General features: G+C 46.6%; 1 protein-coding gene across 1 annotated transcript in view; it reads right to left on the bottom strand.

Moving 5' to 3' along the window:
* Positions 1–27,320, bottom strand: part of IQCK (IQ motif containing K) — an 86,471-nt gene that overhangs the window by 22,649 nt on the left and 36,502 nt on the right. The window contains exons 6-7 of the mRNA XM_025046104.1: positions 24,148–24,232; positions 2,790–2,901 (exon numbers count right to left, since the gene is read on the bottom strand). Coding sequence (XP_024901872.1) covers positions 2,790–2,901; positions 24,148–24,232 — 197 coding nt within the window. The remainder of the gene's footprint in view (positions 1–2,789; positions 2,902–24,147; positions 24,233–27,320) is intronic.

Below are 27,320 nucleotides of genomic sequence, written 5' to 3'. Positions count from 1 at the left end.
AAGTACACAATCTGTTTCCTTCAACACGTCAACTGCTTTTACCCCCTTTTCTTTAAAATATCAAAAAGTGGTAAAGTCATTTAAAGAGTATTTGAAACACCTATAAAGTATACACGTACCCGAGAAATAGAATCTGAATATATATATATACATATATACGCATATAAATGAAATGTAATCTGATGATATAGGAACAATTTCTATGGTTTCTTTCTTCTTACTCATACTAGATTTTGGAATAAAATACGGATATTCAATTTCAAAGCACATTTGAAAGCAATTACTGACTATATGAAGCTAAAAATATGCTATTAATTGAGAAGGGATTTTTGACCACAACTCAAAAATGTCGTAGGCATCTTCTTTTGGATTACATCGGTGTAATTCTTGTCACATACATTTTAAAGGAATTCTTGCAACCGTCCCAATGGGTGGGACTTGAGGATAATTTCACACCATTTCTGTTCCAGAAGAAAATCCTGTTTGGGAAGGTCCCTGACTCAGTGTAACATGAGATGGGCTGTAAGTGACCATGATTCTGCCTTGACAGCTGACGCTACTCCCTCCACCCCCACCCCACCCCACCGCGCCCCCCAGACCTCCTGTCTGCACCAAGGTTGCTCCAAGAAACCAACCTGGCAAAGTTTATTCATACTATAAATACCGGCGCACAATATGGATAAAGCAGCATCTCCTCAAGAAATACGTTATGTTTGTTTGCCAGATTTGTACGTAGATGAGTTCATGGGTTTCTTAGATGAAGCTGGAAACACCATTCTTATCGCAGATCTAAACAAGGACGAGCAAATGTTCACCGATCATTTTCAAATTGCTTCATCACAGGTCTTTGGCGTCTGATTATGGTGTCACCTTGGCTGGGGGATTTATTTTCTACATCTCCATGCTACTCGGAATCATAAGGTTTAACACAGGGAGTAACGAGCGTAACAAATTCGGCTCAGTGACACTTGAAGGGAACAGAAAGCTCCACTTCACTTAGTGAGTGGCAGCAGGTTGTCCCTTGCAACTTCGGCTCAGTGACACTTGAAGGGAACAGAAAGCTCACTTCACTTAGTGGCCACAGGTTGTCCCCTGCAATTTGCGATTCGACCCCTACCTAGAGGCCTCGGTCAACACAAACACGAAGACTGAGAACCGGAAGCCCCAGTCCCAGGAAATCAGACAAGCCGCGTGTCACGTTCAGGAGATCCTGGGGTTGGGGTCTGGTGGGAGAATCCAAGAGGGCACCTTGTCTCTCTGCACCTCCCCTCGAGAATGTGCTAGAACACTGGACAGAGAAAGGGAGTGCCTGGACCCCAGCCTCAGTCTCGCCACCGTCTCTGTGGCCTTGGGGAAGCCCCTTGACCTTCCTGGGCCTCTATTTCTTCATCTGTAAAACGAAGCCCGGGGCTTCGTCCACCAAATATGGACCGCCCGCTCCCTGCGGGGTCTGTGCCGGGCGTGGGAGCATCGTGATGAGTCAGACAAGCACGGTCCCCACGCAGAACCCAAGAAGCTCAGATCTCGAGGAGGAAAGCAAGCCGAGACCATTTCAAAGCGCGCGGATATTTTAATAATGCCAGTCATGACAATAACCGGCATTTATGGGAACTATGTGCAAGGACTTGTTCTAAAGATCATCTCTTGCCATCTTTTAACAACCATACAAGACGGCTCGTTATAAAAACTCATCCCATTTTGTACGTGGGAAAATTGGGCCTTGATGAAGTTAACCAGCTCACGATCACCCAGATAAAAGCGAGGATGGCCCACGACGTGTCTGGCCAGTCCCCACGCCCGGTCTGTTACTCCCAGTGCTGCACTGACTTCCTTCTTAAACGACCACAGATCTGGGGACGGTGTTCAGAACTGGCTCTTTTACCCAAGGGCCATTTCACAGTCTCCTCGTAAACAGGGATTTATCCATGGCTCACGCTGGGGCGTTGACTGAAGTCTCCGTCTTGTTTGCTCCTACTGGAGCTCTAGAAGGCGGCAAGGGACGCGAGCGGCGGGTGGTGGAGGCGGGAATGCTCCCGAGCCCCTCGGCTGCCCCCCTGGGTCACACACATTAAACCCGGCCTGCTCCCCTCACCAAACAGTGAGCCATACAATCAGTCAGTGGATGGCAAATCAACTCAAAAGACTAAGTAACAGAGATACACAGGCACAGCGCATTTCCCAGACCTTTACACTGATTCCAGCCTTGATTATCTTCCAATTTTGAAGTGACATCAAATGGTGGTTATGCAGGGAAGAGAAGGCCAAACTGTCACAGCTCAAGCTGCTTCTGAACGAGGGACACTAAAGCCGCCAACCTGATGAGCGCCAACTCCGTACCAGCCCCCGTCTGCACGCTGGCTCGCTGACGCCTCAGAACCTAGCCATTCATTCATTCGTTCACTCGCTCACTTATTCATTCAACCACTATTTGTTGGGTGCTCCCTTGGTGCCAGGCACTGAACTAGGACAAGGTCTCTGCCCTCAGGGAGCACACAGACTAGTGAGGAAGACACACAACGGCCGAATAAACCAATAACGAAGGCACGGTCGTGAATCAGCAGGACGTCCCTTGTCGCTCAGAGCTTGGGACATGCAGGCCGAGGGGGCTCGACATCTTAAAGGGCACAAAACAACTGGGGATCCGGAGCTTCCTTCCGGTCTCCCATCTGGCTGACCATTAGAAGCGGGGGGTGCTCAGCACGAACACGGAGGCCTGGAGCCCGCCCCGCAGAAACGTCAGGTCAGAAGCTCGGGAGGCGCGGCGCTGGGAATCGGATCCAACCACTGACCTTTCTGCTCTCGTTTGGCCCAGAAAACTTTGACTCGCTCGCGAATGTGCTTGTTCTCACGCAGCTTCTTTTGCCACTGGCGCAATTCCTGAATCTCGGGATCGCAGCGGACCTGGAAAACGCCCACAGAGCGTTAGTTCCCTGCCCACGTCCTTCTGTGCATTCACTCGCTAACCCTGCATGGAGCACCCTCTCCAAGTGGATATACTCTCGATTCTGAATGAATGCTCTCTACTCCTAAAGCTCACGTGGTATTTGAGCATCAGTGAGGCTGTGCGATGACTGCAATTCTCATGGTAGGCTGAGAACATTCTAGAGCAGTGCTGTCCAACAGAAATATAATGTAGCCACATGCATAATTTAAAATGTCCTTGCAACCTCATCTTAAAAAGTAAAAACGAGCTGGTGAAATCATTTCTAAGAATATATTTTATTTAACCTGAAAGATCCGAAATATCGTTTTGACATGTAATCAATGTCAAAAAACATTATTTATGAGACTGTTTTACTTTCTGCTTTCCATACTAAGTCTTCAATATCTGGTATGTACTTTGTACTCATAGTGCATCTCGATTTGGACTAGACACATTTTCAGTGCTCAACAGCCGTGTATAGCTGGTGGCCGCATACTGGAAAGGTACTTCTAGATCAATGACAGTTCATGCATCAACCACGTTTCTGTCTAACACCAACTGTCTGCATGTCGACCGCATGGGGGTTTTTCTGCTAGGCATTGGGAAAAAAGAGATATATACCCAGGCGTGGAATTGCTAGGTCATATGGTAATTTTACCGTTATCTTATTGAGAAACCACCGACTGCTTTGCACGTGGCTGCCTCATTTGATAGTCCCACCAGCAATGTATGAGCATTCTAATTTCTCCACATCCTTGCCAATATTAGTTATTTTCCATTTTTAAAATTATTATTATAGCCATCCTAATGGGTATAAAGTGGCACCTCATTGTGCTTTTGATTTGCGTTTCCCTAGTGGCTATGACGCTGGGCATCTTTTCACGTGCTTGACAGCCACTGATAAATCTTTTTCGGAGAGACATCCTTCAACATTTTACCTTCTCGCCTTAGTTTCCAAAGAGTCCCATGGTCTTCTAGAAGGGGCCTCAGAGGTTTTCACAAGCAGCGACCTCAGGAAGAAATGTTGGGGTTTCCTCAAACCCTTTCCTTCCAGGAAGTTTATAGGTTCTTCATGCGCCCCCAAGCTCTACTCACCAAGAGGAGTTTGGGGAGATGGCTTTGCCAAACTCAAGAAAAATAAAGTCCTTCCTATTTATTACTCCCTCTCCCAGGGCACGACGTACTTTACTTAAGAAAACTACTCGAGTAATTTATTTTTTCCAAAATAAAGAAGACTGCTTCCAGCTGAACCTACCAATAGAAGCTACTCTTGCTTAAAAAAAAAAAGAGAGAAAAAGAAAGAAAAAATATATACACACACATATATACACATTTTATCTATAAAGATCTATTTAAAAATTATATATACAAATATAGTTGTACAAATTTCAGAGAGTAAAAACAGCCCTATGTGAACGTCATAAAACATAAGGTAATCCCCCAAATCTTTCTAATTCCAAATCAATGTTTTTACAGTATTTCCTAAGGTTTCACAGTCATGAGATTTGGTGCCTTCGACGTCTCTACCCAAGGTGGCAGGGTTATCTATCCACTGTGGCCCGAGCAAGCCCGAACTCTCCCGCGGGGCCGAAAGGGCTGATCCACAGCTTTCCCACAGGCTGCTGTTCATCAGGACCCCCAGCACACAGAACTGCCCACATTTCTGTGCAGTGACGGCCAACACCCTTAACGAGAAGAAACCGGAAGGATTTTTTGAATCGCTAAGGGAAGGTTAACACTAATTACCATCAGCAAGTTGACTATGTTTTATCATCGTCAGCTTCTTTCTTTACGATTGGTTTGTTCTGAAAGCTTGGAAGGGCGCACAAGGACTGTGGGTTCCTCCGGGAGAAGGTGAAATTGGATGGGGGTGCTTTCACTTTTTACTCCATATTTTTTGGAATCGGATTGTTTGGGAGCTAGGGCGTTGTTATTTAGCCTTGTCGGTTGACTACTCGTTACCAGGCAAGGCTGGATTGCTAGAGAAGGCTTTTGTGAGCTCTGAGGAAAGCCTCGCCCGTTTGAACTGGGCTAATCCGGGTCATTATTGTCATGATTAGGGAATCAATTTACATGGCGGTGGTTGTGCCAATCAGCAAATACCATAGAGCGCAATGTAATGTTTAACGCATAAACAATTTCATTGCAAAACAGAGGCTCCCTTCTGAGGCCCTTTTCACTCCTTTAAATTACCACGTGGGGTCCATCGGGCTCTTCCAAGATAGGATCCCTGAGTATTATACACGTTATTGCATACTTGATCTTGGAGTAAGATCGGGAAGAAAACCTATTACGTGAATATGAATTTTTTGGAAAAAATACCCACGAGCCAATCAAATTCTCCTAATTATATAACACTCCCACGAAAGCCAATACAGGGTAGCATGCTGGTGAGGGACGCCAACGCTGGATCAGAAAGCCTGAAGCTGAACTGCAGCTCTGCAAACCGCAAGCTGAGAAACCCTCAGGAAGTTACTCACCCTCTCTGGGCCTCGCTAGCCTCGTCTGTGAAGAGGAGATAATACAAATATTTCCTTCATGGAGTTGGTGTGAAAACAAGGTGAGATACGGTCCGGCACACAGTAAGCTCTCGCTGCGAGCGATTTCTTAAATCAATTAATAACGTAACGAGAATAGTCTGGACTGGGCTCTGAGGTCACATTCTACAATTACTGTTAGGACAGGGAGCCAAGTAGCTGAGAGGTCAATGATTCATAAAATCAGCAGGGAGGCCTCCTCCCAAGGGTTTACAATTTACTGAACACATCGATGATTTTGTAATTGTATAACTTTAGGCTTTAGTCAGCCGGTCAAGGGCAGTGCAGCTTCGAGGCAGAGCTGGCAGGCAGGGGAGGAGAGAGAGGCTCTTGCCTGGGATTTTGAAATTACCCTTCACAGATCTGTACTTCTCAATTCCTCTTAGCTCAGTTGTTTTCCTTGCTTCTTGGCAAAACAGACCAAAACATAGCAACAGCCACCCTCTCTGGATGAATCCCTGGAGGTTTTCTAATTGCTTTGGAGGAAGACACTTAATCTATCACAGTTGCTGGAGAGATGCTGGAGAGTGACACAGTGGACAGTCCTTCAGTGACGTTCACGAGTGAACCTCCAACCTGGTATGAGACTCCTCACAGAAGGTTCTTACTACGTCTCTGCCACGACTTTACATGCTAAGGACTGTGCGGAAGGATTTTATACTCGAGAAAAGCAAATTCCAACATAAAGGAAATATATGTTTGCGAAATCTCCTTCAATTACCTAAAGAAATCGTCAGAGTTCTCAACTCTCTCAGGAATTCGACTTTCTCGCTGTGAGTGAAGCTTTGTGATTTCTTCTCAGATCTTTGGCAAAAGAAAAGTCAGTTTCTCCTTCTGGTGGTCACGAGTGTTCCTTACTGTCTTTAGGAACTAATTCTAAAAATCTGTGGCTATCACGTATTTCCACTATTGTAGAGGTGTGACAGGTGTTCTTCTGTGGGACGCCGGCGGGCCTGCTGCCACCGTGGTGAGGAGCGGAAGTGAGGTCTCGGGCACCGTTTTTAAAGCACTGGGTTGCAGTTCAGTAGTGAGGAGTAAATTCAATTTAGTGGGTTGCGAAAAGCAGTAAAAAATTCTAATCCAATAGAAAAATAAAAGTTACTCCTTTATCACTAAGTTTCTTAACCTCTTTCTCTCTGATCAATTTTTTTTTTTTTTTTGTCTCGAAGCCTGTTTTATCTGATATTAACAACGCGAGGGCACTTTCCAAGGCCACTGTGCGTGGGGTTGGTGTTTGTGTTGTATATCCGTCTCCATCTTTCATTGTTGTGTTTCCTGTACCTCTGGCACAGAGGCAGATTACTTTTGAGCTCATAATCACTTTAGTTCTAATTCCAAGTTTGCCCAGGTCTGAGGCCTTGTCTTTTATCCAGGGGCCAGTAAACTTATTTATTGTAGAAGGTCCGAGAGCAAATATTTCTGCCTTTACGGGCCATACAGTCTCTCCCAGTGACCCAACTCTGCCATTAGAGCACAAAAACAGCCATGGACAATGTCTGAAAAGAGGCGGGACTGTGTTCCAATAAAACTTTATTTAGAAAAACAGGCAGCAGACCAGAGTTGGTCTATATATAGGCTACGGTTTGCCAACCCCTGCTCTTATCCTTGAATGGGCATGAGAACTGTAGCACCCAGCTTCCCTTCCTGCCTCTTCCATCTTTCTGTGTGTATTACGTAAATATGACTATTTTAACCCAATTTACTTGATGTTACTGAAATCACTTGGGACACTTGTTATACATAGCATGCCAGGTTCTTACCCCACAGATCCTGATTCGGTCCATAGGAGGCGGAAGCGAGGCGTCAGTGTTTAGCGAGAGACCCAGGTGATTTAATGACCTGAAAAGTTTAGGAATTCCTAAGGGAAGAAGCTGTGAGGAAGAAACTTAATGTGACAAGACTTCCCGCCCTAACATCTGTATGACTTTGTCCCAGCTCTTGCTCACGTGATGCCAGTCGATGACTGCAAATCTTTAAAACTAAGGTCGAGAAGGCTCAGGCTGTACGTGTGTGGTCGGGAGGCAGGGTCTGTGTGACTCACGGAGCAGCTGCTCTCCGGCAGAGAGCCTTTTCAGCAGCTCTAGAAAGGCCTTCTCCCAGGAAGCCACGCCTATTTTTTTTTTTTACTAAAGTTCCTTTAATAATAAAGCACGTCGCAGTATGTCCTTGGAAAAAACGGACTCTCCTCCAACAGCTCAGTTGATGACAACTGAGATAAAGTTCGTCCAGCTTTTCCTGGTACTTGCTTCCCCAAAGACTCAGGGAATGATTAAGTCGCAAAAGCATTTGAAGTATTCGGTGAACTTTCCGATGATTTATAGGGTTAAATTACAGGAAAGTTCGCTATGCCGAAGACCATGTTATCGCACGATGCTTTGATCTCTTCTCGACCATTCATACCCAGAGCTGGCGTTGATGTAGTTTCAGCTGCCCAGATGTGTCTAACGTGCAGTCAAGGTTGTGAGCCGACGCTCGAAAGTGCGGCCACTCAGCCCCTCCACCGGTGGCTCTTAAAAGAATTGTCCTCAAACTAGCAGCATCAGCTAGTTTGAAATGCAAGTTCTCAGGCCCCACCCCCATCCTACTGACTCAGCTACTCGGGGTGGGGCCCAGCAATCTGTGTGTTAACAGGCCTTCCAGATAATTCCGTTTGAGAACCGTTATGCTGTGGCCCCAGATGATCATGGCTCCCTGGGCCCCTGCCCCTTCTAAAACTCTGCCACTCCTCTCATTAAGTGGGGAGGCTGTGCCCCGCACCTGGAATCCAGGCAAGGCTCGTGACTCGCTTTGCCCAACAGAAGTTAATGAAGGGCCACACTGCAAATTCCAGAGTCTGCGCCTCGAGAAGGCTCGAAGCGTGCACTGTTGCCCCCTTGGAATGTTCCTTCCACAAATGACAGCCACGGAGAGGAGAGCCGAAGGAGCCAGCGCCCGGGCCCCAGATGGGAGGCGAGTTTAAACCTTGCAGCCCAGCCGGTCACTGGCCGAACGCAGCTATGTGAGTGAGTCAAGAAGTCACCCGGCTATTCTGCAGAATTGTGAAAAACAGATCCATTCCTCTGGTTTTAAGTCACTAAGACTGAGCAGCAGAAAGGACTAAATTGCAGCTGTGCAATTTACCCATAAACGTCACCCTGAAGGGAAACTGGTTGGTCCTTTAAGGGAAGAGGCTCCAGGGAAGTCGGGAACTTGGCTGGTCCCAGCTGGACCGGCTACTAGTGCCCCACGCACAGGGCCTGCTTCGTGGGCTTGGAAGGGCCTCGCTTGTCATCGTGCTCCGCTGCCGCCATCTAGAAATTCTTTATAACTCTGAGCACGGTCCCTGCATTTTAATTGTCACTGGGTCCTGCAGATTAGGTAGCCGGGCCCGCTAATTTGCGATTTTCTCATTTATTCCTCACGATAACCTCAGGAGTTTGATTTATTAGCTTTTGTCACATATTTGGGACACACTGTGACTGAGAACATAAAAGGGAGGGGGGGTTGTAGATAGTCTGGAAGTTGGCAAAGCATTTTCTGGGCATATTCAAGAAAATCCACTTGCAGATCTAACTCGGAGTACATTTAAACAACTCCAGGGCCAGGCAGGGGGAAGGGACGGGCCTGGCCTGGGAAGCTGGGTCCCAAGCAGCCCAAACTCACTATTTATAGTGCTGTGGCCTATTTTGGCCTGCCGGGTGGCCCTGAAAATTACTCTGAGAACTGGGCCTGGAAACTGATGATGGAAACCAGGCGCCTTCATTCTGGGGTATGGCTGGAATCACGCTGGGCACAGACAAAGGTCTTTCTGGGGAGCTCAAGGACATTTTGAAAAACAGGATTTTCTTTGATGGGATTTTCTTTGACAGGGAATAAAAAAAAAAAAATTAAGGAAAACCATCAGGAAATGGTCAGGAATATATTCACAGGGAAGAAAATACACAGATCAGATCAGGTCAGTGAAGGGCTAAGAGTTAGGTGTGAGGCCCTAACCACGTGCCACTGCATTTAAACCCTCACATATAACCCTGTGAAGGCAGCTCGGGGTGACACGAGCATCCCCATTTCACAGGAAAGGAAACTAAGGCTTGGAAAAATTAAAGTCATTTACGGAAGTTCACAGGGTTGGTGACCCGGGGTTCAAACCTGCAGCATGGCGCTCCACCTGTCCAAGTTGCCACCTACAGTGCTGCATCTCTAACTTTCATGTGCAAAGAATCACCTGGGGATCTTGTAAGGTCCTGATTCAGGAGGTCTGGGGTAGGGCCTAGATCTGCATTTCCCACCAGCTGCCACGTGATGCCGATACCACCGGTCCACGGACCACAATTCGAGTAGCAAGGATGTAGATACTGCAAAAGTTTTTTTTTCCCTGCATCTGCTTTAAAACTCCTCCAATCTGCAGCAGCCTGAGTTATTGTGTTAGTTTCCATTGCTGCGTAATAAATGACCCCCACAATCTGGCGGCTTAAAACAACAAACACTTACGATTTCGCACAGTTTCTGAGGGTCAGAAATCCAAGTGCGGCTAATCCAAGCTGGGTGGTTCTGGCTCGGGGTCTCTCACGAGGTCACAATTAGGATGTGAGCTGTGCCTGCAGAAAGCCACCTGAAGGTTTGACTGGTGAGGAGCTGCATCTAAGATGGCTCACTCACGTGGCTACTGGCTGGAGGCCTCGGTTTCCCGTCACGTGGGCATCTCTGTAGGGCTGGCTTCCCCCAGGGTGAAAGATCCAAGACGCAGAGAGAAAGACTCCAAGACTTCAGTGCCTTTCATCATCTAATCTTGAAGGTGGCGCACCATCGCTGCCGCCATAGTCTACCGGTAACACGTGTCCACCCTGACACACCTGTGGGAAGGGACGCCCCAGGGGTGGGAATCCCCGGAGGCGGGGATCACCGGGGAGTCACTGTGGGTGCTGACTGCCACCGTTTCCTGATGAAAATAAATCAGATCACGTCGCTCCTCTGCTTAAAGCCCTATCGTCGCTTCTCATCAGTCAGATGACAGCTCGCAACTGACTCCACACACAGGATCTGGTCCCGACGGTCTTCTCATCTCCCTTCCCTTATCGCCAGCTCCCTCTAATCAACGACACTGACCCTCGAAGTGGCCCTCAGATACCCCTCGCTTCCTCCTGCCCCCGCGGGCCTCTGCGCACGCTTCTCCTTCCGCCTAGAATGAGCCTCATCCAGCTCTCTGCTCACATGACAGCTTCTCGGAGAGGCCTTCGTCAACCAAAGCCACCATCCAGAACAGCAGCTGCCATTCCCTCTCCGTTTAGTTCGCTCCCTTTCGTTCCAGGGTATTTCTTGGCAGTAGATGATGTCCGGCAAGGAGTGCACCCCTCGGCTCCACCGGCATGGGGCTTGGTTAGCGACGCGCTTCGGCCAATGGAACGTGTGGGTGAGTGGCCGGCGCCAGTGTCCCGTCTATGCCTTAAGATGCAGTGTGCGTTTCTGCTCACCCCGTTTGAGAGTTTCTGACCTCTGCCGTAAAAAGAATATGGCCCTGGTGGCCTAGCGATCTTAGAAAGACAGACCCCAGGACCAAACTAAACTGAACGCAACCGCCTAGAGCCAGTGTAGCCAAACCCAGCCCAGGGCAGCGGAAAGCTGATTGATCTGCAGACGTGTAACATAGAAATACACACCGTAAGCCACTGAGTGTTGGGGTGGCTTGTTAAGCAGCAGCACCGTGACAGCCCACTACTCAACATTAGATTATGTGCTTGTTTATATCCGTTTATAGTCTATGAAGAACACCAGCTCTCTGAGGGCGGGGACTTGGTCTCATTCCCTGTGGAATGCCCAGCATCTAGGACAATGCCTGCGTGCCACATAGTCGGTACTCAACACTAGTGAATCAATATCAGTGAATGAATTGATCTAATGGTAGAGCTGCTTGCTTACCCTTACGCTGTACTGCCTTCAAATTAGCCTGAAAAATTACGAAGTATTAAAAACATAACTGCCCTGAACAGTTCTAGGCAGTATGTCCTTCACAAGGAAAATGTGACTCACACCGCGCTGTCTGCCACTGTTTCTGTGCCAGACACTGTCCCTCTTCGCCAGATCAGAAACTACAACCCCTGTCTGAGAACGGAAGGGCCGTTTTAAATAACGCTGGCTCACCTGGTTGGGCGGCCGTCCCCAGAGAAAAGTCAGATAGATGGCTAACGACTCACACAAAGGGAGGAAATGCACCCCGACCCCCCTGCCTGGAACAGCTGCACCAGGAGACGCCCCTCTCTGGAAAGGAGGAAGAGGAAGTCAGGAGAGCTGCGACGCTGACCGCCAACCCGGGAAGGCCGAGACTCACGAGAAAGCAGAAGGAAGAGGGAAGCTGGTCCTTAAATCACTCATCCCGGGACTTGCTGAGGACGGAAAAATGGACACCAGCCTGCTGTCTCGGGGTTCTCTCCGTGCTGGGAGAAACGACATGGGCATGCTTTCCTTCGGCTGCAAACACGCAGATCAGACCCGCGTGTGCCGACGCCTAGGCTGTGCTCAGCGCGGAACGAAAGGCGGGATGCGGGCTGCCGAGCGTGAGCCCAGTCACGAAGATGCATCCCGCACTGGGCGAAGACACGATCGAATGCCCGTAAACGCTCACGTGTATCAAAGGCACGGAGGAGAGCCGCGGGGAGGACGCGCTCCGATCGTCGGCAATGGTTTCACCTGGGAGACAGGGTTTAGGGCAGAACAGGAGGGGAGGCGTTTCACGTTTGACCTTAAACCGCTCGTTGTGAACGGCAGGTCTCGGCTCCCTGCACCCCCACTCCTGAAGCCCTATCCCCCTGGGTGATGGGGAGTGGGCCTCTGGGAGGTGATTAGGGTTAGAGGAGGTCACGAGGATGGGGTTGTCACGATGGGATTAGTGCCCTTTTAAGAGGAAAGCGGAGAGCCTGTTCTTTCTCGTTCTGCCATGAGTGGGCACAGAGAGAAGACAGCTACCTGCAAGCTAGAAAGTGAACTCGCTAGACACCAAATCTGCCATCATCTTGATCTTGGACCTCCCAGCCTCCAGAACTGTGAGAAATAAGTGTTTAAGCCACTCGGTCTGTGGTGTTCTGTCACAGCCACCCAAGCTAAGACATTATTTCCACATGGCCCGATTTTTGTTTATGAGTGCCTGCTCTTGTACAACCAAAATATCAATGAAAGACTTCTTCATACAAAGATGGCCTTTTTTTTCTCCCCCATACCCAAACTGATATGTTGCTCCCTGCCGTATTTTCAGAGGTGGTCAGACGTGGTCGTAGAATGACATCTCACTTCCTACGACATCTGCCCGTCACCAGGGGCCCTCCCCTCCCTCACGCCGCTGCGGGACGGCTCAGGAGCTGTGCTCTGCAGCTGCCTCCTGGTGCCGGGCCTCTGCTCGCCTTGTCCTTCTAGCTACACCGGTGTTGACGGTCTGCAAACCCGCCGACTCCATCTTGCTGATGATCACGGCCCACAGCGGTGCCCGGGTCTGCCAGCTGTCCTTGGTCTCGGAAGGGAGTGCGTTTATCCCACTCGTCTGCATCCGCCTGTTAGCATTCCAGTTACTCTCGTTTATCCAACCATCTTCTAATAGCACACGTAAAATTGACGCTGAATGACTGTTCTTTCCGTTGGGTCTTTAAAACCTCTCTCTAGGAAACAGAACCTCTGGTACTTTTCAAATAGGAAAGACACCAACACATGTTCATAGCCATCGTGATGCCGTGCATTTCTGCACCTACAGTTCACGGAACACTTTCTCACGTGTTGTCACTGTGTTTTGGTCCTTATGATAACCTGGTGGGCTAGACTGGGCGGCTATTCTTCTTCTCAACTTAAAAAGAAAGAAACTGAGATTCTGCGTTTCAGTGAGTTGTCTCAGATCATCCGACTGGTAGGTGGCAAAGTCGATTCCGACTCATCAGTGGGTCTAAACACTGGCTGCATGTTAGAGTCGTGAGGGGTTTAAAAAAGTGCCCATCTCCCATGCTCACATGGCCAGTTAAACAAGAATCTCAGGGGATGAGGCCCTGGGTATTAGAATTTAAAAATAAAGTCTTTCACGGACGACCTTGACACATCGTGAGGCTTGAGGCCGCTGCGATCCACAGGAATAACTAAGGCTTATGTTAAACTCACATGTGTTTATTCATCGCTGGGGTTAACGGCTCCCTCTTATTGGGGTTCTACAGTGGAACACCACCCAACAAAAAGGAGAGGAACGCGGATGCGTGCAACCACACGGGACAACTTCAATGCCTCGGGTCAAGTGAAGGGAGCCGCACTCAAAGGCTACATATTTGATTATTCCATTGATGACAGTCTGGAAAAGGCAAGACCACAAAGACCAAAACAGATCCGTGAGTGGCAGGGGCTGACCGCAGAGAGGTGGCCTGAGGGAAATTTGGGGAGTGATACAAATGTTCTATATCTTGATTACGGGGGTGGTTTGACTGTAAACATTGTCAAAGTTGAGAAACTGTTTAATAAAAAGGGTAAATTTTACTGTATGTATCTTAATAAAGCTGATTAAAACACACACACACACACACACACACACAAAATGAGATACCACTACAACCCACTAGAATGGGTAAAATTAAAAAGATTGACATACCGAGTATCGAGAAGGACATGGAGCGACTGAAACTGTCATACATTGCTGGTAGAAATGCAAAACGTTTTTCTTAAAGGAAGGAGATGGGGTTCTGAGGATAATCGGACCTGGGCTTGATCTCGGCCTCCACCGCTTAACCCTGTGTGATGCTGGGCAAGTCAGGGTTTCCAGGCCTCGGCTGGTTCCCCGACACGAGACAATAGTAGTGTACACCTGCCTACTTTACCGAATCAGCATGAGGCGTAGAGGAGATAATGCTTGTAAGACGTTTAGTGTGCTGCCTGGCACACAGCACCACTATTAGATTCTGTGACCAAGAACAGATTCCACTACTCTGAATATCATCATTCTTCCTGTTGTCGCTGCCCCTGGACTCCTCAAAGGACGGAGGACTCCTGTTTCTGCAGCACCTGACACTGTCCTTAGCAAGAAGAAGGCTGTCCACACGTGTCCGCCCAATGGAAGGAGCAAATGAAGCCGCGAGTGGACGGAAGGCGTGAAGCCGCTCGGAGGGAGATGGCGGGAGTGGCAGCGGTCACTGCTGGTAACATTTCACTTCCAATGGTCGAGGTCTGACGATGGAACCCTCGACCTAAAACGAAGACCTCTGCAACACTGAGAATGCCACACTCGCTCGATGGGACCCGTACATGTGGCCTCGACCCTAACAGCTTAGAGACATTTTCCGTGTGCTACGAAATGCTCACGACCTGTTTCGAACCTGTGGGCTTCACAAATACCTGCAAGAGAGCCTGAAGAAAAGGCCTCTTTGGGATCGAATGGTTTGGTTGGGAAGGTAATGCGGTGATTAAAATGGACGGAAACTGTATTCGTGAGCCAGCAAACACCGAGAAGATTCCACAGAGAAACTACATCTTTCCATACGGAGCGCTCAGTAGGGCGGCCCCGGGCAGAGACTGCTCGTCAAGTCACAAAGGGTGTGACCGGCCCCTCCAGGTCACACGGGAGATGGAGGTGGGGCACCAAGCGGAGGACGGCACCACCCCATTGTTAGCATTCCTTCTGCACAGTCCAACGTCTGGCTTTTGTTGGCGAAGTCTGTCCACCAGCCAACAGATACCGGCAACCGCAAGAGAAATTCCAGATGAAGAAAATCTGTCCTGTCCAATGTGCAGATGACCTGATCACGCCCGCTGTGCCTTCCGCGGATGCTCCCCTTTCCAGCCCGGCTGGGGGACCGTGACGCATCACAGCACACTTCATTTCCCCACATGTACGAGGGGAACCTCTGGGATTAACAGGAACAGCTGTTGAGTTCAAGGATCCGGGTGCACACGCGGCTCCCCACGGACGTCCGTGTTTAAGTGCCCGTGTCAACCCTCGAGGGGTTATAAAATGCAGCAATACTGTCTGCTCTTATTTGTTTCCAAATGCCGTCATTAGAGATATCATTTAAAGAGATCGTTATTCACTAAAATATCTACGAAGTGCCTACTAAGTGCCAGACAGTGTCCTAGGGGCTGGGGACACGGGCTGAACAAGCCAAGCAACATCGGCCCCCACGGAGCTCACGTTCTAGTCGGGGTGACAGGCAGCAGACGAGTGCATATCCAATCGCATGATAAATGACAGGCAGAAGATGAAGCCAAGTAAAATGCCGGAGAGGGCTGAGCGGGTGCTATTTTCGAAAGGGTGACCGGGAGGGACATCCAGGAAGTCTGAATGAAGGGAGAGAAGGCGCCGTGACTGACAGCTGCAGATGCAGAGAACAAACAGCAGGTGCAAAGGCCCTGAGACGGGAACGTGCTCGGGGTCCCCGAGGGAATGCGAGGAGGTTACCAGCTGGATTTCTAAAAGATTCCGTATGAAGAAAGATAGAACCAATGACGCAATAGTGTCATGCCCGGCACTGTGCCAAGCCCCTTCTGTGGACTACGCATCCGATCCAGTCTTCATAGACAGGAACTATTATTATCCCCATTTTATAGACAGGAAACTGGTTCAGACGCTAAATAATCTACCCAAAGTTATGGACAACCTCGTGCGATATGCCAGGATTCAAACAGATCTGTCTGCTGTCAGAGCCCACGTTTTTAACAAGCTGCCATAGGACATGTTTCCCACTGAAAGAATAAGACGAGTCTTTTCATCCAGCCCTACCATTTAAGAACAAGAAAGTTAGGAGGAATGATGAGAACATCGAGCGATCCTTCAAAATAAACACCGTCATGCCCGAGAGCCCGGCCAGCAGCCCAAAGTGGAGAACACTTTCTCTTCCTCAAAGGGCAAAGCCTCAAGGTCGAATTTCTGCTTTCTGCAGAAAAATATGGGAGGTACAACAAACCTTTCCTTTGTATTCTTTGAAGAGCCTTTTCATAGTTGCTCGGTTTTTATCCTGGGTTGTTTTCATCACCCATTTTCTACCTAACTATATAGGTCACCTCTAAATAGAAAGGAGTGGCTTTTCAGGGGGGAAAAAAAGAAGTTGAATCAAAACACACTTAAACGCGCATCTCTTTTTCTTGCGGTAAAATATGCATGACATAAAATTCACCATCTTAACCGTTTAAGCGCACAGGTCAGAGGTATTAAAACATTCGTCATGTCGTGCAGACATCACCACCGTCCATCCCCACAACGCTTTCATCTCGTAAACCCGAAACTGTCCCCAGGAAATCATAACTACTCCTCGTCACCCCTCTTCCCACCCCCTGGCAATCACCACTGTATTTTCTGTCCTTATGGGTTTGACTACTCTAAGTACGAAGTGGAATCCTATAGCGTTTGTCCTTCTGTGACTGGCCTATTTCACTCGGCATAATGTCCTCAAGGTTCATCCATGTCGTAGTGTATGTCAGGACTTCCTTCCTTTTTAAGGTGGAATAATATTCCACTTTATGTATATGCCACATTTTGCTAATCCATTCATCTGTCAACGGATTGCTTTCCCGTTTTAGCTCTTGTGAGCAAGGCTGCTGTAAACATGAGTATGCAGATCTCTCTCTGAACCCTGCTTTCATTTCTTTCGTGTATACATCCAGAGGTAGGATTGCTGGCTTATGTGATAATTCTATTTTTAATTTTTTAAGGAAACCTGTACTGTTTTCCGTAGTGGCTGTACCACTATACATTCCCACCAACAGTGTACAAGGCTTCCAATTTCTCTACATCCTCGCCAGAACTTGTTTTCTGTTTTTTTAGTTTTCCTTAATAATAGTCGTACTAATAGGTGTGAGGTGGTTTCTCATCGTGGTTTTGATTTGCATCTCTCTAACGGTTAGTGATGTTGAGAATCTTTTCATGGACCTACTGGCCATTCATATATCTTCTTTGGAGAAATGCCTATTGAAGTCTTTTGCGTATTTCTTAATCAGGTTGTTCTGTTATTGTTGCTGTATTTTAGGAGTGTTCCATATATCCTGGATATTAATCCCTTTTCAGACGTATGATTTGCAAATATATTCTCCTATTCTGTGGGTTGTCTTCTTACTCAGTGGATAGTGTCTTCTGATGTACAAAACTTTTATATTTTCATGAAATCAAATTTGTCTAATTTTTCTTTTCTTCCCTATGCCTTCGGTGTCATATTTAAAAAATCATTGCCAAATCAATGTCCTAAAGCTTCTGTCCTATGTTTTCTTCTAAGAGTTTTACTCTTTTAGATCTTAAATTTAGGTTCTTGATCCATCTGGGATTAATTTTTGTATATGATGCTAAATAAAGATCCAACTTCATTCACGTGGATATCCAGTTTTCCCAGTACTAGTTATTGAAAAGACTATTCTTTCCCCATTGATAGCCTTGGTACCCTTGAAGAAAATCATTTGACCATATATGTGAAGATTTATTTCTGGGCTTTCGATTCTATTGATCTGTATGTCTGTCTTAACGCCGATACCACACAGTTTGGGTTACTGTAGCTTTTTAATGAGTTTTAAAATCAAGAAACGTGAGTCCTCCGGTTTTGTTCCTTTTTCAAGATTGTTTTGGCTATTCGGGATCCCCCGATATTCTAAAGGAATTTTAAGATGAGTTTGCCTATTTCTGCAAAAAGCCCAAGATTTATTTTATAATCATCATATGACTGAAAACTGTTTATACACTTCACTTAATCTAAAAAGTGCTGCACAGTTTCCGGCAGAAGACTCTCGGACTCTGGATCAAAACTGTAGTGCTTCTAGACTGTATCACAGATATCATCTTCACCGTCTCACCCAGCTTCCAGCTACCAGGAGGGTTATGCCCCTATAGGCTAGCAGCTGCCTAGGCCCGTGGGATTCAAAAAAGAAACATCTACTAAGAGGCCACTCAGTCCATGCCTGGGCTTCTGGGAGCTTCGGAGGACCGCTGGGTATGATTGCAGATGGTGTCCTCCGCCTGCGAGCTGTCTAGTATACAACCCACCTGACTGGACGCACTAGCCTTACCTGCTCATACGCTCCATCCAGCACAGTGTCCACGTGACCCCATCCTCCCCGGGCGTGCTTCTCGCTCACAATCTTTCTTCTCCCCCCTCCAGTCTGCCATCAAAACCGATGCCCAGGGCACACTTGTCTGCATTGATGGTGCATGTAAATAAGAGCCTACACTTCAGCCTCTCTGGAGGATAATGTAGCGATAATGGTCAAACTGAAAAAAGGTGCTTACTTGTTGAGTCACTGATTCCACTCCACGATTCATCTTACAGAGAAAAACAGGTAAGTGTGCAAAAACATAAGAACGGGATGTTTTCATAATATACTTCATATAGAGAGAAAGCTAGAACTGTTCAACCAACTACGGGTAAATAAATTCTGTTTTGGTGCCTTCACGAGAGATGTGTCACAAAGCCATTACAACTTGTGAGATAAATCTTTGTATACCGACAGAGAAAGACATTTGCAATACATCAATGAAGGCAGAAAGCAGGCACAAAACAGTGTTTATCATCACTATTGTGGAAATAAAAAATTCCTACGTGAAAAGGAAAAATTCTAAAAGAATGAATACACCATATAATTAAAAAAAAAAAAAAAACCTTTTATGTATTATCTGTTTTTTTCCACAACAGTAATGTATTACTTAAAACAACTTATTTTTAATTGAATAGACTTTAGGAAAATTTGCTCATTGGGATAAGCTTCTGCTCTCCAGCCCCCAGCTAATACAGGCCACGGTTGTTCCTGGGAAAAACTGGGATGGCTGCTATGCACGATAGACCTCGATTTTTATTTCGTGCCAATAGCCTCCTTCGTGTGCAAGTGATCATGAGTCTAGAAATTTCTATATTGAAAATTATAATCGTCAAGACTCTAGAGGGTTCGCTGGCATGGCTGAATGCAGCAGCTCCAACGATGTCTGCAGGCTCAGGCCCGCTCCGTCTCAGCCTGGCTGCCTCCGTGGTCATTTCTCCGCAGGCCCTTCACACAGAGGCGACATGGCTGCTGACAGCCGGGCCTCTCGGCAACCCCAGTGCCACGTGAGCCGCTCTGTCCCAAAGGCTCCTCTGAGATCCCAGAATGGAGCATCATAGATGTGACCAGCCCGACTTGGGTGCCCTTCCCATCAACGAATCCCTGTAGCCAGAGGGATGCCGTATTTGAGTGCCCAAGCTGGCACAGGCCCACCTCAGCTGTGAGGGGCAGGGGACCCCCAGTCCAGCTCTAAATCTTGTTCCCTTCCTTTATACAAGCCATTTCTCCTTGGGGCGCCTCACTCACCCCAGGTCAGTTCGCTCAAGACAAAGGTATAAATACACAGATTCTCATTCTTCTCTGCAGATGGATATCAGATTAAAAAAAAAAAAAAAAAATTTGCAAAGCCACAGAGGGGCTGCTGGAGCCACCTCGCACTGACTGTATTGTTCATCAAATAACGGTAATGATTGATGGCCTTTGTGATTCTCAGTTGTCACGATGCCTGGCAGGGACGCTGATGGTGGGAGGAGGGGAAGGCGGGAGGCCTGGCCAGTGTCTAGGCTGAGTTAGACAGAATCAAATAAAATAAATGGGCAGAAGGCGTAAAACCCCGAGAGCTTATTCAGACAGAATAAATATCCAGTGGATTTATCAGGTCTCTGCCTCCTAAATCATGAAAGAAATTTCAATCATTATGGTCCACGAGAACCTCATTTGAAGTCCACGTAGGGCGTCCAGCGCTGTGTAAGCAGAAGAGCCCGCCGGTGTGGCAATGTGGCTCATCACCAATCACACCGCAGAAAGGAGAGTGTTCAGGGGACCAGATTTCATTCACTATATCCGAGTGGATTTTAAAAAAAAAAAAAAAACCACTCATTCTGGCTTTTTAACCGTTAATTGGGTATTTTGAAAAAAGAAAGAAGAACACGTCTACTTCTATGGAAGCGCTCAATGTCTAGTAAAAACTATCAGGACCCTATTTACAATGCTAATTATTATAAAGTCACAGCTACCGAGAATGGTTCACGACCAACGGCTTTTCGTATCGTGTGACATTTCTGTTCATGTGGTCAGTCAAAAAATATTTTTTTTATGAGAAGTCCGGCTAGCTTTATAAGTGAGGATGTCAAATTTCTGGATTTTAAGACTTCCTGGCAAGAATATTAAGTCAGTCTTAACAAGGAAGGAAGTTCTGACACATGTTACAATATAGATGGCCTTGAGGCCATTATACGAAGTGAAATAAGCCAGTCGCGAAAAAGACAAATACTATACGATTCTACTTTAGATTGGTCGAAATCATAGAGACGGAAAGTAGAAAGGTGGTTGCCAGGGGCTGGGGGAGGGAGACATAAGACGTCGTTGTTTAATGGGGACAGAGTTTCACTTTAGAAAGATGAGAAAAGTTCTGGGGAAGGATGGTGGCGATGGTTGCCTAACAATGTGACTGTACTTAATGTCACTGAACTGTACACTTAACATGGTTAAAATGGTAAATTTTATGTTATGTAAACCAAACACAAAGAAATTTGGGGAGAGACTATGTTTTCTTCTTCCTGGCGTTTAAGGAAGTACAAATAAAGGTTTTTGTTAATTAAAAAAAAAAATACCTTCACGGTTAAGTGCAGTAAACACTACACGGGGAGTGTGTAAGGAAGAAGTTTATATGCGTGTTGGCTGTTAGAAGTACACGTCGTGAATTCTTGAAAATCCCTTTTTCTAGTCAGAGGATATTCAGTTGTTACTGACTAAAGCTGGGCCAAAAATCAGTAGTTGAAGAAAACGTGATCAAAAGGAATAAAATGATGGTTTGCTTCATATTATTTTTTCCGTAATATTTATTTACTTATTTATATAGAATTCACAGACCATAAAATTCACCCTTTTAAAGGGTAGAATTTTCTTAATTCGCTAATTTCATTTTCAGATTGTTCACTGCTAAGTATATAGAAATCCAACTGATTTCTGTATATCGATCGTGTACCCTTCAACTTTGCTTATTTATTCTAATTGGTTTTTTTTTAGTGAATTAGTTAGAATTTTCTAGTAAAAGACCATGTCATATATGACTAGAGATAAATTTGCTTCTTCCTTTCAAATACGAGTGCCTTTTATTTCTTTTTTGCCTAATTTCCCTGGCTAGACCCTCCGATCTCATGTTGAATTGAAACGTCCTCGTCTCCTTCCTGTCTTAGGGGAAACGTCCAGCCTTCGCCTGCGATGCAGCCGTGAGGTTTCTCTCGCTCCCCTTTTCCAGGTAAGAAGTTGTTAGTTCCTTCCTATACCCAGTGTGTGGAGAGTTTTTATTAGGAAAGCCTTTTGGACTTTGTCAAATGCCTTTTCTGCATCCATTGAGATGATTACATGGTTTAAATTAATTTTTAATTCATGAGAATCATGCTACGTTATCTTTGTAAAAAAAATCTGTTCAGTACATTAAAGGCTAGAATCTCCCTAATTCTTCCCCAGTCACCCCAGAGTACCCACTGGTATCAGGCTGCTTTGTTTCCTTTCGGATATTTTCCTATGCATGGTGTGTGTGCGTGTGTGTGTGTGTGTGTATAGTTGTCGAAAATATACACTATATTTTAACAAAAAATGGTATAATATACACATGCTGCTTCCTCTCCCTGGGATCGTCTCTTGGTCCCAGCTGATACTCCCATGCCCCATCTTTTCTTTACGGCCGTGATCAAGTCCCTCCTTTCCCTGGGAACTTCCAAGGTCATCTCACCCACCACACGTTTTCCTTCTAGTGACAACTCAGGCCCTCTCCCCGTCACCTGGCCCCCTCCAGCTGTTTTTAGCACAGATGTTGGCTTTGAGCAGCCCAAACTCCCACACGGTACCCACGGACCCCCTACGCAACTTTCATACCTTGAGGAACACTTCTAGCTATGGTACGATAGCCGCGGTTCAATTTTAGGCCAATTGGACATCTTTATACGGCAGCGTTTGCTGGCGTGATGAGCTGGAGTCAGCTGTCTGACAGACTATGCTTTTCATTTAGTGCCCATAACACAGGCCCCTGTGTGGGGGCGGTGGGGGGGATAGGGGAGTCTTACTGCACGGGAGAAGCAGAGGAAGAACATCCCCACTTATTATTACAGACTGGCTTCAAACCAGGCTTCTGGGTATGATTTGGTGTGAAGACGGGGCTTTGCTGTTTTAAAGAAACAGAGTCTGAAAATCACTAGGTCTTTGCATTTTGCTCTCGTTTCATAAAATGGAACAGAAAATAGAAAAGTGGAACTGCTGATTTTAGTATAAAAAGTCTAAGTCTCACGAATGAAAGACGCTGAGGACAAAGGTGGAACTCAAGACGCATGTGGACGCTGGGAATCTCTGGCTTGGGCTGGACGTCACTGAATGCAAGCAAACCCACAGGAAAAAGACCACTTTTATAAAAAAAGTATGAAATGCTGAAAACCTACGTCGGCACAGATCGTGTCTAAATCGTGGGGAATAAAAGAGGGTTTTGTGACTGGTTTTCACTCTTTGGGGACAGACTGCTCCACTCCTCAGTATGTGCGAGTCTACTATTTCATTTTCACACCTGACTTTGACCCGCGTCTTTAGGAATGTGCCGTGCACAAAAGGAGTGAGATGACTGGACGACGGCACTTCAGGCCGTGAGACCCTCGTCGTCGACGACAGTCCTAGTTAATGGTCACACGACAGGCATTTTGTCGATTAACGGATTGTAGAATTAATCTAACTTCTTGATGGATGACTTGGCCGGTGTGTCCACCTCGGTCCGCTTCCTCTACACTGGCTCTGAGGAATGCCTCAATACGGTGATCTCTGGCCACCATGTGAACACACTGGGACCTTCTCTTGTGGCGATGTCTGCCACCACTGATACCAGATCTAAACTCGTCCCACTGATGGGTGACACTCAGACGTGGGTGCGGCCATCCTGCAACCCGGGATGGGGGCTTCGTGTTTACCTGGAAGCTTATAACATTGATGTTCTAGTGGCCAACTCGTCGCAGAGGCTATACACTTTTTAGCACGAGACACATGTGCCACTCTCACACGTATTTGGTAAGGATTTTTAAAAGTACATCCTTCCTCAAAGACCACATGACAATATGGATCAGGAGTCTTAGAAAGAAAGAAACTCACCTTTTGACCTAGAAATTCCACTTCTAGAATAGCTCCTATATAAACAAACAGGTAAATATAGCTGCACAAAGATCTGGACTCCAACATTTATTCCAGTTAATAACGATAAACTGGAAATAACCAACAGAAAAGTGGTTAGAAAAGATAGGTTTTAAAAGAAAAGGTTACCTTCTGTATGTTAGGTATTTATGTTATTCTATGTATTACAATTTTTAAGATTTGGAAACGTTGACATCAAAATGTCAACAATGATCATCTCTGGGTGACTGAGTTATCCGTGACTCAACAATCTGTATTTCCTTTATCTGAATTATCTAATTTTTTTTTTCTAAAATGAACTTGTGTTGCTCTCTGTATGTTATTTTTCAGATAATACAGGCCAGTCAACCTACACTTTAAAAGGTTAGAGGATACTTGTAATGATAATTGTAAAATACATTATGGTAAAAATTCTAAATCACTCTTGAGAACTGTTTTACAGAGAATCTTGTTTCCGAGGTCTGGATGTTAACTATAACATCCTCTGTTTCAAATTCATCTGACGGTTTTTCCCATGGGTCTTCTACATCACAAAAATTCCCCGTCAGGCTAAATGCCATAATTGTGCGTGACTCTTACCAGATAGGCTCTCCAGAAGGACTGAATATAGAGCGCTGCTTCTTCTTCTGTCAGCAGGAGGGAGAGTGGGATTGGTGGCCGTGGGCTGAAAAGCAATAAAATGGTCATAGGCCCATGAGAATCTGTCCTTCAGCCTCAGCAAGGCCCCGTGACAACATAATGGCCTCTCTGATTAAGTGCCTCGTCCATTCTCATTCTTACAAAGCAACTACATCACTTGATAGAAAAATTTAGGCTTGAGTTAGCATCTTTTCATTTTAAAATCTGCAATGCATTTTTTGTTTTTAACCAGCATAATCTTAAATCACCGTTAGCCTGCTCCGCTTTGAAACTCGGTGTACTGAAGCTGCATGTCAGTCCACATGCAGTTATTGACATAGAGCAAGAGACAGAACACAAGCTACCTGTACAAACTGCATCAGGACTAAGATACGATAAAAGTCTCTTTTTCCAACTTTCTATTGAAGGGAAATTGACTAGTCTGTCCCTTTCCCGAAAGCGAAATATTAGAATTTATCTCTGATCGGTGTACATTCCAGTTGAATGTGACTTAAATTCAAGCATATTTTTAAGTTCCGTTACTACATCTTAATAAGCGATTAAATATCTCAAGTGCTGGGTCAGTTGACAGTGTCTGCTCTTGTGGGATTTTTCACATTGTGATTTTTTTCTGTTCTTTATATTAGCTTCAGGTACGCGGTACAATGGTTAGACATTTATATAATTTATGAAGTGATCCCCCAATGAGTCTAGTATCCGCCTGGCACCACACACGACCATCTCTATGACACTGTATACCCTATGCTATACTCTACGACCTGGTGACTGTCTGTTTTGTAACTGCTAATTTGTATTTCTTCATCTTTTTGCCGTTTTCACCCAGCCTCCCAACCCCCCTTCCCTCAGGCAATCGCCCATTTATTTGTTCTCTGGATCTGTGAGCCTGTTTTCGTTTAGTTTGCTCCTTTCTTTGTTCCTTAGATTCCGCATGTAAGTGAAATCATATGGTATTTGTCTTTCTCTGACTTATTTCACTCAACATAATACCCACTAGGTCCACCTATGACGTTGCAAATGGTAAGATTTCCATTTTTTAACGGCTGAGTAATAGTCCACTGCACATTTGTACCGTAACTTCTTTATCCAACTGTCTGTTGATGGGCACTTAGGTTGCTTCCATGTAACGTGATTCTTGATCATAGATGCCACGTTTAAAAATCATGGCTAAATGCCCCCGCTTTTTCCCCCTAAAAGTTTTATAGAGATACTAAATGCTGGTAAGAGCCTACAAGGCTGACTTCATTCTGGTTCCTTATGTTTCCCCAAAGCACAGCTACCTCTGAAAAGCAGGAGTCAAGACATTTCAGATGAGTACAAAGAAATAAACCTCGGAAAGAATGTGGGTCACATGGGGCTGCTCCCAGGGCAGGGTCCCCAGAAACGACTTTGCGAGCATGGGACACCCAAGAGCCGAGGCCTCAGAGCTGTCCCCAGTGACAGCCATCATCTGAGTTTACAGGGACTCCCGTGTGCAGACAGGTTGACTAACCTGCCCACGGGCACACGACTTGTAGGTGGCCCAGTCGGGGCCCGAAACCCATCCGATCCCAAAGCCCTGGCGTCCCTCATAATGCCCTGCTCATGCCAGACCTCCAGTGGGCAAGCACGGGCAGGCGCCCAGCCTGGCACAGACTGCACAGCTAACAGGCAACAGCGCACGATCCTCTAGGGTCTGGGGTTTTATTTCCCTCTAAAATGACTTCGAAACAAGCGCCACCGCCACCACCAAAAAACCCACCCCTGACACAGTACATTTGTGTGAATGAATGCATGCTCTTTGGAGTTATTCTAGAATCAGAGAAATCAAAGCCAGGAGGAACCCCGGGGGGTTATCGAGACTCTTCCTGGCGAGCAGTGTCGTTGCCAGGAGCTTGTTCTCCGGCCAGGCAGGTCCTTCCCGTCTAAGACACCAAGTAAAGGAGATTCTTCTGCTTCTTTGGAGAGATAATTACACCTTCAAAATGACAGCATTATGAGAAACCTTGCCCTGATGTTCTGTTTCCATCTTTATTTGCATGATGTGTTGGCTTTTTTTTCTGGTTCTGTTTCTGCTTTTGCTTCTTCTTGCCTGAGGCCAAGTTTGGCGGGCTGTGGCGGGGCATTCATATCGCGCTGGACGGCTGCCGCTGGAGGTGTGTCGGCAACCCGCTTTCCACGTAATGTGTCTCTCTCTGTCCGTTGTCCGATTTCTCTAAATCTCAGTTGTGTGACACCAACAAATCACACGGCTTTAGTACTTCTCCTTTGCTAGTGAAAAGCCAACAGCTCCTGGAGAGACCCTGATGCTCCTCAGGAGACTTCGATGTGCTGGCAGGCAACTTAGGACGGTGCCATCATATGTTAACTGGCTGATATTAACCGAGAGCGTCCAGACGCCCCTCCCGCCAGCCTCGCCCCTTGTGCTCCAGACATGCTGGCCCTTCTTCTCTCCTCAAACGTGCCCTCCCACCTCAGGGCCTTTGCAGAGAGACTTTCCTCTGCCTCCAGTGGCCCCTTAGCCTAACTGCACTGCATAGTTGTGCAGGCTGTTCTCTGCTCGACACTCGGATGGGCCAGAGGACACTGAAACCCCACCCAGGCTCTGCTCACTAAGCCACGCTCAAGGGCAGAGCTGCACCTGCCCTAAGCTAGGGGCACCCTTTCCTAATGCACAAAAGCACCTTAGGGTGGTGGGGGGGAGCTGACACCTCTTTTTCACCTTTCCTGTTCTTTCTTTCCATCTCCATTCAAATGCTATTGAAAGATGCCTTTGGAATAGGTCAGGGCCCAGTGGAGTTCTGCGTAATTTTCCTTTCTAGTCCTTGGCCCAATTTGGAGATAAAAATCTGTATGATTCTCTAATTAATGCCCACATCCTCAACTGGACTGAAAGCTCAACTGGACTGAAAAACAGGAGGGCAGAGGTGGGACCTGTGCTTGCTCCTCTTGGTCGTCCCAGCTCTTAGGACGATGCCTGGCACGTAGGAGACCCTCGATAAACATTTGTGGAATGAGCCTCTGTGCCTGGCGCTTTCCACACGTGATTTCCTCAAATCCTCACACATTCATAGAGTTATGATCATCCTTCTTTTAGAGTGGACCAACTGAGGCACAGAGGGATGAATGACTCGTTC

The sequence above is a fragment of the Pteropus alecto genome, unplaced genomic scaffold (assembly GCF_000325575.1).
Source record: "Pteropus alecto unplaced genomic scaffold, ASM32557v1 scaffold34, whole genome shotgun sequence".
Lineage (NCBI taxonomy): Eukaryota > Metazoa > Chordata > Mammalia > Chiroptera > Pteropodidae > Pteropus > Pteropus alecto.
The sequence above is the reverse complement of the archived record's forward strand: the minus strand, read 5'-3'. Positions and strand labels throughout refer to the sequence as shown.